Source organism: Ambystoma mexicanum, chromosome 13, assembly GCF_040938575.1.
Source record: "Ambystoma mexicanum isolate Mex_15411 chromosome 13, UKY_AmexF1_1, whole genome shotgun sequence".
Lineage (NCBI taxonomy): Eukaryota > Metazoa > Chordata > Amphibia > Caudata > Ambystomatidae > Ambystoma > Ambystoma mexicanum.
In genome coordinates this window covers 316,710,255-316,723,439 of record NC_090938.1, presented here as the reverse complement: position 1 = coordinate 316,723,439, position 13,185 = coordinate 316,710,255, and the positions used below count along the sequence as shown (strand labels likewise).

At 49.0% G+C, this 13,185-nt stretch overlaps 1 protein-coding gene across 12 annotated transcripts in view; it reads right to left on the bottom strand.

Moving 5' to 3' along the window:
• Nucleotides 1-13,185, bottom strand: part of SDR39U1 (short chain dehydrogenase/reductase family 39U member 1) — a 2,065,420-nt gene that overhangs the window by 196,601 nt on the left and 1,855,634 nt on the right. For all 12 annotated transcript variants that reach the window (XM_069633774.1, XM_069633771.1, XM_069633773.1 and 9 more), the window contains one exon: nucleotides 10,994-11,146. In XM_069633774.1, coding sequence (XP_069489875.1) covers nucleotides 10,994-11,146 — 153 coding nt within the window. The remainder of the gene's footprint in view (nucleotides 1-10,993; nucleotides 11,147-13,185) is intronic.

The window sequence follows — 13,185 nt, the reverse complement described above, 5'->3', positions numbered from 1 at the left end:
AGACCAAGCCCTGCACGTTAACTCCACCAAATTCCGGACCACCCCAGAGCGAGCCTGGGCTGTCAGAATAACTGATCTCAGCAATGCCGGGGATGCAATTGACCTCTCCACCTCAACATGTCTGTGTTCAGCCGCCAGCCCATACCAGTATCTTAGCTAGCTAGCCTGGGCCACATCATAATACAGTTCGAAATCAGGCAAGGCCAAACCCCCTTTATGGACAGGTGCAATGAGCTTATCCCACACCACTCGCGCCTGCTTCCCAGCCCAAAGAAATCGAGACACTGCCGATTTAAGGTCTTGAAAAAACTTCTTAGGTATCCGAACGGGCATGTTAAGAAACACATATAAGAACCGGGGCAGAATGGACATCTTAACCACAGAGACCCTACCAAACAGGTTGAACGGGAGTGAAGCCCACCTGTGCATTGCTACCTTGGCCTGCTGCAGAGTCGCCCCATAGTTACTGCTATACACATAGTTACTGCTATACACCTCCCCCTCAGACCTAGCGAAGGTAATTCCCAAGTACCGAGTCCTAAGCATATCCCACTGAAACCCCCACCCGTCCTGACAGCGAGCCAGCCCATCCGTCAATGGAAATATTACCGACTTTCCCGGATTCACCCTTAACCCCGAGAGTTTCCCAAATTGCTGAATATCTGACATGACAGGGTCTAAGTTAACCTCAGGATGACGCAAAAACAAGGCCATGTCATCAGCGTACAACAAGACCACCACTTTGTGAGTGTGTAGCTGAATCCCCCTATGAATATGGAACATCCTCAGTCTCTCAGCCCAAGGCTCTATCGCTAAAGCGAACAACAAAAGGGGCACCCCTGGCGCGTTCCCCTTTCAAGTGGGATTAGTGTGGTCATCTGCCCGCACCCTTGCGACTGGCTTCGCGTATAATAATGACACCAAGGCCAGAAAGGACTCCCCCAGACCCAGCCTTCTCAGAACCGTAAATAAGAATGGCCATTCAATAGAATCAAAAGCCTTGGTGGCATCTAATAAAACTGCAGCCGCCGGGACCTCGCTCGGCAGGGCGGCCATCAACCCAAACATCCGCCTCAAGCCAAACGATGTCGACCGGCCAGGGATAAAGCCCGCCTGATCCGCCCGGACCAACGTAGAAATCACTGGAGACAGACGAGACACCAGGATTTTGGCCAAGATCTTATTATCCAAGTTGATCACAGAGATCGGGCGGTAGGAGGAACACTCCCCTTCGGGCTTTCCCGGTTTCAATAGTACCACCACTAAGGCCTCCCTGAGAGAATCCGGTAACCAACCCACAAGCACCGCCTCTTCATATACCCGCAGTATAAAAGGCGCTTACTTGTCAGCAAAACACTTATAGAACTCCGAAGTAAATCCGTCTGGGCCCGGGGACTTCCCATTAGTCAACAACTTTATGGCCTCCATCTCCTCACCCAACGACACTGGCCTGCTTAGCCACTCCCTCCGCTCCACCGAGCACCAAAACAACCCCACCTGGTCAAGGTATGCGTCAATATCCGCCTGCGAGGCAGAGAACTGGGTAGCATACAGGCAAGTGTAAAATGTGTGGAACTCTCGAAGTATCGCCTCATCTTCAAAATGCTTCGTCCCCTCCTCATCCGTAATTACCGTCACTCTGCCTCCCAACGTATTGAAGCATGTGGCCCTAGCCAGTAACCCACCCGGAGCTTGACCCTCACCATACTTCCGAGGGGCAGACCTATCCCACAAATATTTGACCTCCCGCTGGGCCAACTCACGGAATTTCTGAAGGTGTACCATTATCTCGCCCCGCTGAGCCCTGGAAGGGACAGGAGTAGCCTCCTGCAGGGTACGTATCTCCTCTTCCTCCTTCGCCAAGTCCCTACGTATCCCCTCAGTATACCTGCCTCCTTAGCAATACACCCCCCTCCCCTATCACACACTTAAACCCTTCCCACAGGGTATCAACCAATGAAACTGATCCTTCATTCACCTCAAAATAATCATCTATAGCTTACCCCAACTCTTCCCTAAAAACCACATCCGTGAGCTCATCGCTCTTAAATCGCCACGGCGGCCTCCCCTCAACCCGCCCCGCAGCCGAACCACCAAAACAACCGGAGCGTGATCGGAGAGAGTGCGAGCCAGAACCCCCACATCGGACACCTGTCCCAAAAGACTTTCAGACACCAAGAAGTAATCCAGGTGTTCCGCTGAGTTGTGTGGCGCAGAGTAATGCGTGTATTGATGCACCTCTGGGTTCCGCACCCTCCACACATCCGCCAATCGCCACACCTCTTGCACGCCCCTGAGTTTAACAGAGCACCTGCTGTCCAAACGCGGGTGGTGCCCCATCCAGTCCCTAGCAGGGTCCAGCACCGCGTTAAAATCCCCCACCCACAATACCTCTCCCAAAGGTATTTCTGCCAGGTGTCGCTCAACCCACTTCAGCGATTCAGATGTATCCTGGTTGGGGCCGTAGCAGCAAATAAACGTATAGAGCCTTCCCTGGATAACCCCCTGGACTATAACTGCCCTGCCCTCCTGATCCTTCAGCAGCTTAGTCAAACGAAAGCCCACAGACATATGCACCAACACGCATACCCCCCTGGAAAAGGAAGAATATGAAGAAAAATATCTGTGACCCCCCCAGCATTTACCAAACTTGGCCTCTGACTCTGCCATCAGGTGGGTCTCCTGGAGAAAGGCCACCTCCACCTGATGACGCCGCAGATATTGCAGCACTTTCCAACATTTCCAAGGGCTATTAAGTCCCTGCACATTCCAGGTTAAAAGCTTAAGTGTCGCCATTGTTAAACTTCGTAAACCCTGCCATGGATGCATCAACCTACCTACCAAAGAAGTGTATACCTCGTGCCATTGGACTCTCCCTTCCCCCAACCAACAACTCCTCCCCGTCCCAACCCCCCTCCCCTACCGACAACCCCCCAACTTGTCGGTGTCTACCCAGCTCCCCGAACCCCCCCAAATCCCTCCACAACCACCCCACATTTATGCCGGACACCCCAACCCTCCAGCAATTCAACAACCCACAACATAATGTCAGCCAGCTTTCGCACTGGGGGCAGCTACCAGCCCGACCTCCCAGCACCCTATTATAGATTTCCCGACTTCCACCTTAAAAACCAACCCCAAATGTCTTGCCAGCGCCAGTAATCCAAGACTAGCCATACTCCCGCCCCCAAATCAGACCCAAGTATTGCCTTACTGTCCAGGTTCTTCCAGCAGCATGTCTAAGAAGGATGCCGCTTCCACAGGAGTCTGGAAAAAGAGTGACTTTCCCTTATGCTCCACTCGGAGCCGAGCTGGGTATCACATAGCATATTTCATATTTCTGTCCCTTAACCGTTTCTTCACATCCAAAAAAGCAGCTTGCACTTTGTCCGAAAAGTCAGGGAAAAATCTGATGACATCCCCTTTGTAAGTGACAGTGCCTTTTTCCCTCGCCTTACGAAGCACGGTATCCCTGTCACAGTAGTTCAATAGGCGAGCTATCAACAGCCTCGGAGGTGCTCCCGGAACCGGCCTTTTCCCACTAGGATTTCTATGAGCCCTTTCCACCACACATATTAGGGAGAACCCCTCCGGGCCCAACACCTCCTTCAGAAAGCCTTCAACCAAGCTCTCCATGTCCCTCTGGTCCACCGATTCAGCCAGGCCCACAATCCTGACGTTATGCCTCTTTGAACTTGATTCAAAATCCTCCTGCTTCTCCCTAAACTCCTTCAAAGCCTTCTGCACCCCAGCCATTGCTCCAGACACCGAGCTTGCAACGTCCTCCCCTCTGGAGATCCGTCCCTCCGGCTCGTCCAACCGTTCCCCATGCTTGTCTAAACGGACCTGCATGTGGTCCACCTTGTAGGTCAGCGTGTCCAGCTTCCCATCAAGAGACTGTATACCAGATTGCAACTGCACAAGCATGACCTTAATATCCTGAAGCACAGATGAGGGATCAGTTCCCAAGGCCGGGGCACACTGCTCCGAAAGATCCACCATTGCCCCATTGGATTTAGCCTGGGCGGGTACTTCAAAATGCAGCTTGGCCTGCTGTTTACCACCCTTGCCCACCTTCAACATATTGCGTGAGTGGGGAGGGGAGGAGGGCCAAGAGCACATGCACCATCCAGTACCCTCAGCACAAGAGTCCCCCTGTAGCACCAGCCCCTTCCGGCACCACAAATGTCTCACACGGCGCACTCCCCACCCGTGCCAAGAACCCAGCAGAACCACAAGGGGGGAGACAGGCGTGACGCCCCCACAGCACTGCAAACGTGAAAAAACAGTTGGGATCAGCAGGCGAATAAAACAGTTCAAGCATACAAAGGCAGGTGAACCTTTAAATCCAACTCCACCAAGGTCACCAGGATATATCGAGCAGCCCACGTGTCCACAGCACCTTCAGTCTCCAGGAGGGCTCCAACACCCCTCGGGCCTCCCAGCCTGTTACAAGGACTATGCCCGAGTCAGCCGGAGAGTCAAAACGGCAGCGCATTCACCAGCACTACTTCGCTCCTGTCCGCCGCCTCCAAGGAGCCCAAGGGGGAGGGAGGCCACAGCCACAACCCTTGGCGCGCCCGCCGGGCCACTAGCAGGGGACCCAGCACCATGCCACCTCCCCGCTGCAAATGTCCCCCCAATTCCATATCGGGTTACCCCTCAGCAGAGGCCACCAGGGGCCAGCCCCGGCAGCAGCCCGGCTCCGCCGCACTTCCTCTGCAGCAGGCAGACACTCCCGCCGAGTCCGCTCTCCCTCAGGGCTGCCCACAGCCAAGCTGCTGTCACCGCAGTCCTCAGGCGGCCACAGCGCCCCCACCGCGCCGGTGTCTCCACGTCCAGGGCAGCCCCTCCTAAACCTGCACCAACAATCCGTGAACTGGGGGCAGGCACCACGCTCCTTCCTCGTCCCGAAAGGGACAGCTCAGAGCCCCTCCAAGGAGGTCCTCTATGAGGCGGCTGCACCTGCTCCAGGACCGCCCCTCCTCCACTCCACACTGGGGCCTCCGCTGCAAGACAGGAGCCGCACCACCGAAAATAGACACCACCCGATGCTCTTGAGGGGCACAAAGGTGTCCAGCGCCGGCGCACCACACCAGGGTGCCAAATCAGCCAGAAAGTCGGCAGGATAATGTCCAGATGTACAAGGGTGCCAGAGAGCTTCACAGACCCGCGGCCATCTTGTTCGGGCTCTCGAGCGCCCACTGGTTGGATCATTCCTTTCCCAGTGGCACAAACTTGCTAATTGTTTTGCTGGATGCTTCAGAAGGTTTAAAATAAATACTTCAACAAATAATTGCAGTTATAAATATTTTGAGGACAGGACAACCCCCTTGTACACAGTACCCTCAACCCCCACACCTGAAAACAGTATTTTGACCCCTAAACCTGGGATGTTGGGACAGATCTCCTAATGATGGAAGTCTCATCCCTTTCTAGCCCTGATGGCTTTGTGACATTTGGCTTCTTGGGTCCCCCACTGGTTTCCCAGGCATACATGGCTCTTTTGTGGGCATTAGCTGTTTGTATGGCCTCCTCCAAATTGGGTTCAGGTAGCTATCACATAATCTTCTGTAGATAGAGGGGTATGGAGTCTATATGCTGAATCAATACCAACATGTCCTTTACCTTTTCGTAGGTCCTACCCACCAGCCTTTTGTTGAGTAAATCCCTTACCCGATAGGACAGTTGTCTGGGTGTTTCAGTTTGCCATAGACCAAGGTTACTGACGGAAAGTCGATAATGTTTGCAGCCTTGTCTTAATTGCTTGAGGATGCCTCTTTTCAAATCCGTATAAGGGGTTCTCTCTTTGGAGCATAGGGATTGAAAGGCTTGTTCGGCCTCGCCACTCAACAATGGGGTGATGTACTTGGCTCAGCGATCACGGTCCTACCCTGCTGTTTCTGTGACCCTCTCAAAATTGATGGAAAAAGCACAGGGCATCCAGTGTCAAGTTTTTGTAGGATCGTAGAGGAGGCCGCTGTTTGTTCTTGTTTCCTGGCAATCATACCTTGTACATCTATCAAACTTTCTTGCATTTGATGCTTGATGGCAAATTTGTCATCTATGAGGGTCCGGAGAAGGTTGTCCATGAGTGTTAATGCTGGACTGGTGTCAGGGAGAATAAGGCCCTTTTTGGCAACTGTGGGCTCTTCTTTCTCTTCATCTTTTGAGTTAGAATGCAGGGCTTCTTCTAGGAATTGACAATCTATTTCCACTAGCTTAAGCTTCTCTTCGATGATATGTCTTCTACTGCCTCAAGACACAGAGCAGCGCAAATCTGGCAACTAGCACCCCCAAAACATTACATGACTAAAGCTTATACTGAATGAAGATGCTATGACAGTTTTTTAAATTGTCTATTAAGAATGTCTACCCTGTGTGTTCTGTTTCCATGCATGCACTTTTATGGTATCTTATTATCGAAATCAAGTAAATGAAGATAGGTCTTCTCCTGGGTCTCTCGTATTTAGTGCAAAAGGCTCTTCCTTGGCTCCACAGCCAGGGTGGTGATTTTTTCGAGCAGGTGGCCCTGTATTGGATGGCTATCAGAACTGCAGAGTTTCTTATTCCTCCGATACTGGATCGAGACTTAGGAACTACAATTCTACTCCCATTTCCCAGATTTCCCTATCCAAGCAAGGGGTATTTGCGGGTACCCATGAGTCACGCGTTTCAGATCTCTCATCCGTTTTCCCTTTGCGTTGGTTGATCTCTGTGTTGAGGTCTATAGGATCTCACTTCTGACACCACGTGTTGCAGATTGCTTGTAGAATACACCAGCACTCTGAGATGGTTCAAGGGTTTTTATTTTTAACTTTAGGCAGGGCTTTAGAGCCCCCCCTCTCTCTAGCCTGAAAAGCACTGTCCTTCCTAACCCAGGCAGCCATATTCCCCAGGTTAGTATATAGAACAGATTTCACCCTACTGTCTTAGTTCTTACATTAGGCATGGAGACCTAAAGGCAAAATGCCTGCTCTATCTGAACTCACTCAGGGACTTTCTAAACTCTCCCTACACTATCCAGTGGTTAGTGATCTAAAGGGGTTACTGGGGATACACTGTACAGACACTCTCCCGACTCCTCTGCTTCTCACTTCCTGATGGTCCTCCTTGCTGCTTTCCTTCCAAATCCACCTACATTACTCCTCCTTCTCCCTATGTCTTAACATTTTGTAATTAATTATATCTTTTTTTATAATTCTATTTAGAACGCGTTTAATACCCAGAGGTTTCTAAGTGCAGACCTACGCATCAAACCTGTGTTCCTCCGCATCGTCTTGCTTGCAAGGCGAGCGCGTTGCCCCTAAGCTATCCTCCTGACACTGTACGTCTAATGTCTCTCAATCCTTCTACACCATCTCAACAAGGTGATGTTACAACTCCACCCTACATGCTAGTAATCCCTCCTCCACGCTACTGCTTCCCCTCTGCACTAAACTATTTCCTCTGCACTAGAACTCCCTCCTCCGCACACTACAGCTCCTCCAAACTACAACTACCACTCCACCTCCTACTCAGACACCCTCCTTTCACTCACACAAACATTTCACGTAACACTCCCTACATGTCCATATCTATCCACACTTGTTGCTGACTCTCCCACACGCACCACACAGTACACCTTGCGCTCAGTAACCAATTCCTTACCTGCACCCTCTGCTTCTCCTTCCTCCCTCCTGCAGGTCTCTTGGTCTGTCACTTCTTCCCTCTCAGACCTCAACTGAACAACCCATAGTGTTCTGCTTCCTTTTCATGCTCCCCATCCTCGTGACACTGATCAACTGCCCTGGCCAATTCGGCCCCGTCTTCCCCACCCAAAAGGTGCTTCAAGCAGCATACAAAACAAATAGTGGGTTAAGCCGGTACCATGTGTTAAAATCGCAGCAAAAATTGCAGTTTACTCAAAAATAAAAAAATAAATAAATAGCTGCAAAAAGACTGCTGCAATCCATGTAATGGATGAGGGGGAAACCCCTAAAACCCCCGGACCCACTATACCATTTAAGGGGAGCAGGGGACACCCCCACAGCCCCTGCTCCCCTTAAATGGAATAATGAGGTACACCTTTGCCGGGTCAAACCACAGCATTTTTTCTGCGATTTTTTGGGCAGGCGACTTTTTTGCCACAATTTTATTACTGCATACCGTTAAGCCTTGCCCTTTTTCAGCACGTGGGTCTGACAGGGAAGACTGATGGCGGGCTGAATGGTAAACTATTACATGTAAAGGGGCTTTGGTAGGCTCCACAGTCCATGGTTTTATGCCCATCTGTTAATTCCCTGTTGGTCCAGAGACCCTGCTGCCAGCTGTGGGTGTTCAGCTCTGATGCTTGGGAGCATGGGTGTTGTACTGCTGTGTCATTCTCGCTCCGCAGGTTTTCTGTTTCAGGTGGCGGTACGAGGAAAGCTGGAGGGATGTTCTCCCAGGGATGGGTCCAGATCTCTGTTACCATGTGTGGTGCTGGAGGGTTGCTCTGCTGCGTTTTATGGGGACTCTGGAATACATAGAAAAGAGTCTGGCGAGTATCTTGATTTAGAGACATGGAGTGAGAAAAAGGTGTACTGCACAAATATAGGGTGGCACAAGGGAGGGGACAGGAATTGAGGCCTTCCCAACTCTCAACCCCCTCCTCAGGGGTAGGTCACACTCTGGATTTCTACCTGGTAAACCTCTCAGCCCTAGCTGAAAGGGACTCCCATTCCCTAGTGACAAGGCCAGAGTATTGGTCTTCTCACAGTAGTTTGTTGCAAATAAGAATTTTGCTTGCCTGTCCGCTGTGAACAACGTCCCGCTTGCTCTGTGTTTGTCTGCCGCATTTCTCGCTGGTAGGTTACGTGGTCTGTCCTCTGCTGCCAGGATTCCTGAGCTAGGTAGTTTTGAAATGGAAGAGAAACCCCTGGCAAGCATATTGTACGGTAGGTATGGGATGATCAAAGGTGGTACTTCCCATTTGCAACCAGGTACATAAGGAGGAACAGAGTCTGGGCCCCTCCCAACTCCCATGAAGGACTGGCTCTAGCAAGATACCTGGTAGGTCTCCTGCCCCTGGCGGAGAGGGGTCCCCATCCACCCTTGATAGTTCCTGGCCCTGGCACCATAGGTCATTAGAGACCACTTCTAGTCTGTCCTCACTGACTATCAGTGTGCAAAGTTCGCCAGGAGCCATGTCCTGCCTATTGCAGTGACATGGCACTTCTTGAAGGACCTCATCTGATGGACAAATGAGCCATACAGCCCATGTATAAAACACCTCCCGGCATATGTGGAGGAGTCTCCTACACCAGGGGCATACCTATTTGACCAGATTACCAAAAAAGGTTATCCTAGCCTTCTACACAGAAAGAAAATCCTGTTAAAATAGCTGTCAATATGCTGCACTCAGTCACTTTACTGGTCAGTCAGTCTACACCCTCTCAGGTTGCTTGTTGTCATAGGGTATATTACTGCCTTCTCCTGGGGAGCATGCCGTTACATTAGCTGACCAATGAAACAGGCCACTGGGAATGAGGTCACTGTTATGTAGGAGAAGGGGACAGGATTAACACTCTAGTAAGCACCACTAACGGGAAAACACAGAGTACAAAAACAAACATGCTGCCCCCTAGCCCCAATTTAAATAGGTGCTACATCATCTCTGTCCCATCCCACTTTTCTACATCTCTTGCCCATCTCGCTCCTATGTATCAGATCTAGGACCTGCGTTTGCAAGCCAACTTATCAAAATGTTTTTTTGCCTTATCTCCTCATGTCATTCAAATTTTAGATTCTCTTTCGCCTTTCCTTTTTTGATTATTTGTCCACCCTTCCATATTGCAAAACAGGGCGACTCTGCCCCCTTTTATTCGTTCTGGCCTCACCCTCTTTACCACTCTTTCCTAGTTTGTTAATATATTTTCAATCATATTAACCGCTCCTTTAATGCCATTTTCCAATTACTATTTACTGTTTTCAATTATTTTTAAAATGTATGCTTCTTTCCCTTCCCCCCAACCCCCATATTTCATCAATTTTTCCATGGATGCTGTTTTGGCAGGTTTCAGTGAAGTGCAACAAGTAGGGATTTCTTTGAGAAGTTTCTCTCTTAAATGGATTTCACTGAGGTGGCGGAGGTTAAATAGGCAGGCACATGTATTTCTCCTTCGATACTTTGTTTTTCTTAGCCACTTTGCCCTCCTCTTATCCTACGGCCCACCTCTTTTTCATTTTTCTTTGCCCCTTTTATTTCCGCTTTATTCATGCCCCATCTCCCTCATTCTTATCGCTTTGATACTTCCCTCTATCTCATCCATATCTGTCTCTAGCCCAACAACCTCCCTCTTGAGCTCCATCAGATTTCTTTTATAACTTTTGGTTCCCTTTGTCTGTTCCATTGGCTTCCGCTTCATCTCGGCTCAAATCCTCTTCATTATCTTTGCACTATCATCTTCTACTTTGTCCTTTATCATTAGCCTTTTCTCTCTGCACTATTCCCTTTACATTTATCTCTGTTTCATCGCCTGTTCATATACCTCTGTTACTCATCCAATGTCCAAAATCCTCCAGCTCGATCTTTTTTTGTGTTGCTGCAAGGAACTTGGGGTTGGTCACCTTGAGTTACCTGGGGGAACCCAGACGTGGACTCCCTGCTCACTGTGCTCAGAGAGGCACAGCTTCACCTCACTGATGAGGCCCAACAAGGCTGAAACACGTGTATTGGGTTGCTGTTGGTACTCTTATTCAGAAGGGAATTGCCATAGCATTTCCGTGCTGGTCTGCCCATGTGGGCGGGACAAGGACTGATATGCAAATGGGTATTTCCCATCTGTGAAAGGTACAGTGAGCAAAAAGCAATGGCTGCAAACTCTCAAAGTGGGAAAAAACCACAGAACAGGTTATCATGCCATGTTCTTTCTGGAGAGGAGTGCCTGATACCTTTTTTGAAAAATGCCCCACCTTTGGATCAATGTTTTCACTTTTTCCCTCTTCATCTCGCTGCCCAGTCACTACTCACCAGAGCGCACCACCACCTGACGCGTTTGGCACGCCACGTTTCCAGGGAGCCTTGCCACAGCTTCCCAGTCTTTCACTAGGCGTGAAAGGAAGTCAAAGTCTCCGCCAGGGCTTTCCTCTGTGTACTCGGCAGTCAGGCTGGGGGGATAGTAACCTAAGAAGGAAAAATGAAGACCATCAGCAACAATGGATAGGAAGCAACAACATTATGGACATCGTTCAGAAACATGGTGGTCTATATGACACCTTATTAGATAGTAAATAAGGCAAGCATTGATATATATAGATGTTTATATATATTTGTTTATTGTATCTCTTGAAAAAGGGTCCAGAGTAAGTTTAAACATTTTGTACAGCTCTAATGAGCTTAAGTTGAAAAAGGATTGCAAATGAAAAGCTGGTAGGATTTGAGGGCAAAAAGAAATGTCAAGTAAATTATTAAAGAAAACAGGGGGCTAGAGATAGAATGATTGGGTAGCTCCCTCAGGGTTGGAGAAGGGGATGTTCCTTTACCCCCAGTTGTTGAGCTTTGGTTTGGGATGAGAGGGCTGCACCTTCAGGCCAGTTTTGGAGTGGCTGGGTAGGCCCCTGACGTTTAGATAAGGGGACTGTTTTCTAAATGCAGTGGTTGGGTTTCAGGTTTGATCAGGGAGGATTCCTGAGTGGCTGCCCATTTACCTTAATGGTATATTTGGTATATTTAAAGGTTAGCAGCCTGACAATAGTAGAAGATCAACTATTTTATCTCAGCAGTTGAGTTATTGTTTAGAGGTATAGTTTTGAGCTTAACCAATGACTCCAGTCAGAGGTATTGGTTAGAAGCCTCAATGGCCAGTGGGAATCTCCTTGAGCTCGGTGGCAGGTTCTTTGGTTAGATGCCCTTTGGTTAGTGAGGGGAATGGTTCCTTTAGCTCAGGAGACTTGGTGGTTATGAACCCAAGGGTTACTGGGTAGCAGATTATTTGGTGCATTTATGAAGTTCTTGTTTAGCAACCTGAGTTTTAGTGAGTTAGCAATCAGTTCTTGTAGCTTATATTGCTTAACCGAGGGCATGGATATAGCCTCAAAGCACAAACAGGTGTTGGTAGAAAAAGAACAAGATTTTGTTACTCTTTCTGAATTTTCAAAGATCCACGACCATCCTAGGTTTATAAGTAGAGTACCAAAGTTGTGATCCCATAGCTGGAAAGGATCTCCCCGGGGTGTTTTCTCCTGAAGGAGAAACTGGACAGAGGTTTTGTTGCAGCATATTTGATAGGGCATTTTCAAAGGTAAGAGTGAACGAGAGACCACCTAGATAATGGCAGGCATTATATTCAATGTGCCAAGCTCTCAATCCGACTTACACACATGGCACCAACGCAAAGCCAGTAAGATAGGAGTGATAAGCTCCTCCTACCTTTACTCGGGAGGCGCATCATAGCATTATGGACAAACTGGGAGGCGATTCAGAATACTCAAACGAACCAGGTGAATGCTGTTTCCTTATTCCAGTGTGGTCGACACCAAATGTCGGCTAAATGAGGGAAGGCTAGAAAGGAAAATCTGTGGAATTGTGTGAGCTGAATGATAGAGATGCTGTCCAAGAGTGTTAGGGAGAATTCTCTTATAAGGCTAATTTCCCAAACCTAGTGAGTCCCCCAGCAGCTTTGCTGGAATTTTGGGGTTTGTTTTTTCCTCCTGCTAAGAGTGAGACTCTTTTTCCTCCCACTCTTAGGCACGATTTGAGGTATGTCTTTGACTTATTGTGTGCTTATGGGCTATGGGGTCTTTTACTCCATAGGGTATCGTCTGTTTTAGTGTATGTGTTACACAGCACCCTCAGTGCAGTAACACAGGGGTGTCAGAGTGACCTCCAAACAGACTCCATACCCTGGGACTGACTACTGTCTCCCAGGGCATGTAAAGTCACCATTAGCTTTACTAGTCCAAAATTGTGAACAAAACCAGTACAAACCATCATATTGTGGAAGTACTGGAAGGGGTTAATAAGATTGCCACTGGGTCTGTTTCCAAGGGGGCACTGTCCAGTCCCCCCTTGTCGAGTTTCTGGCTAGTGGCAGTGGTTACCACGTGAAATATTCCACCTGAATATTTCCTATGGGATTTTCCCATTGATTTTAAACGCACCACTTTTTGGTGCAACGTTAAAGATACCACCTGTTTATTTATTTAATATAAAATCACTGGTTG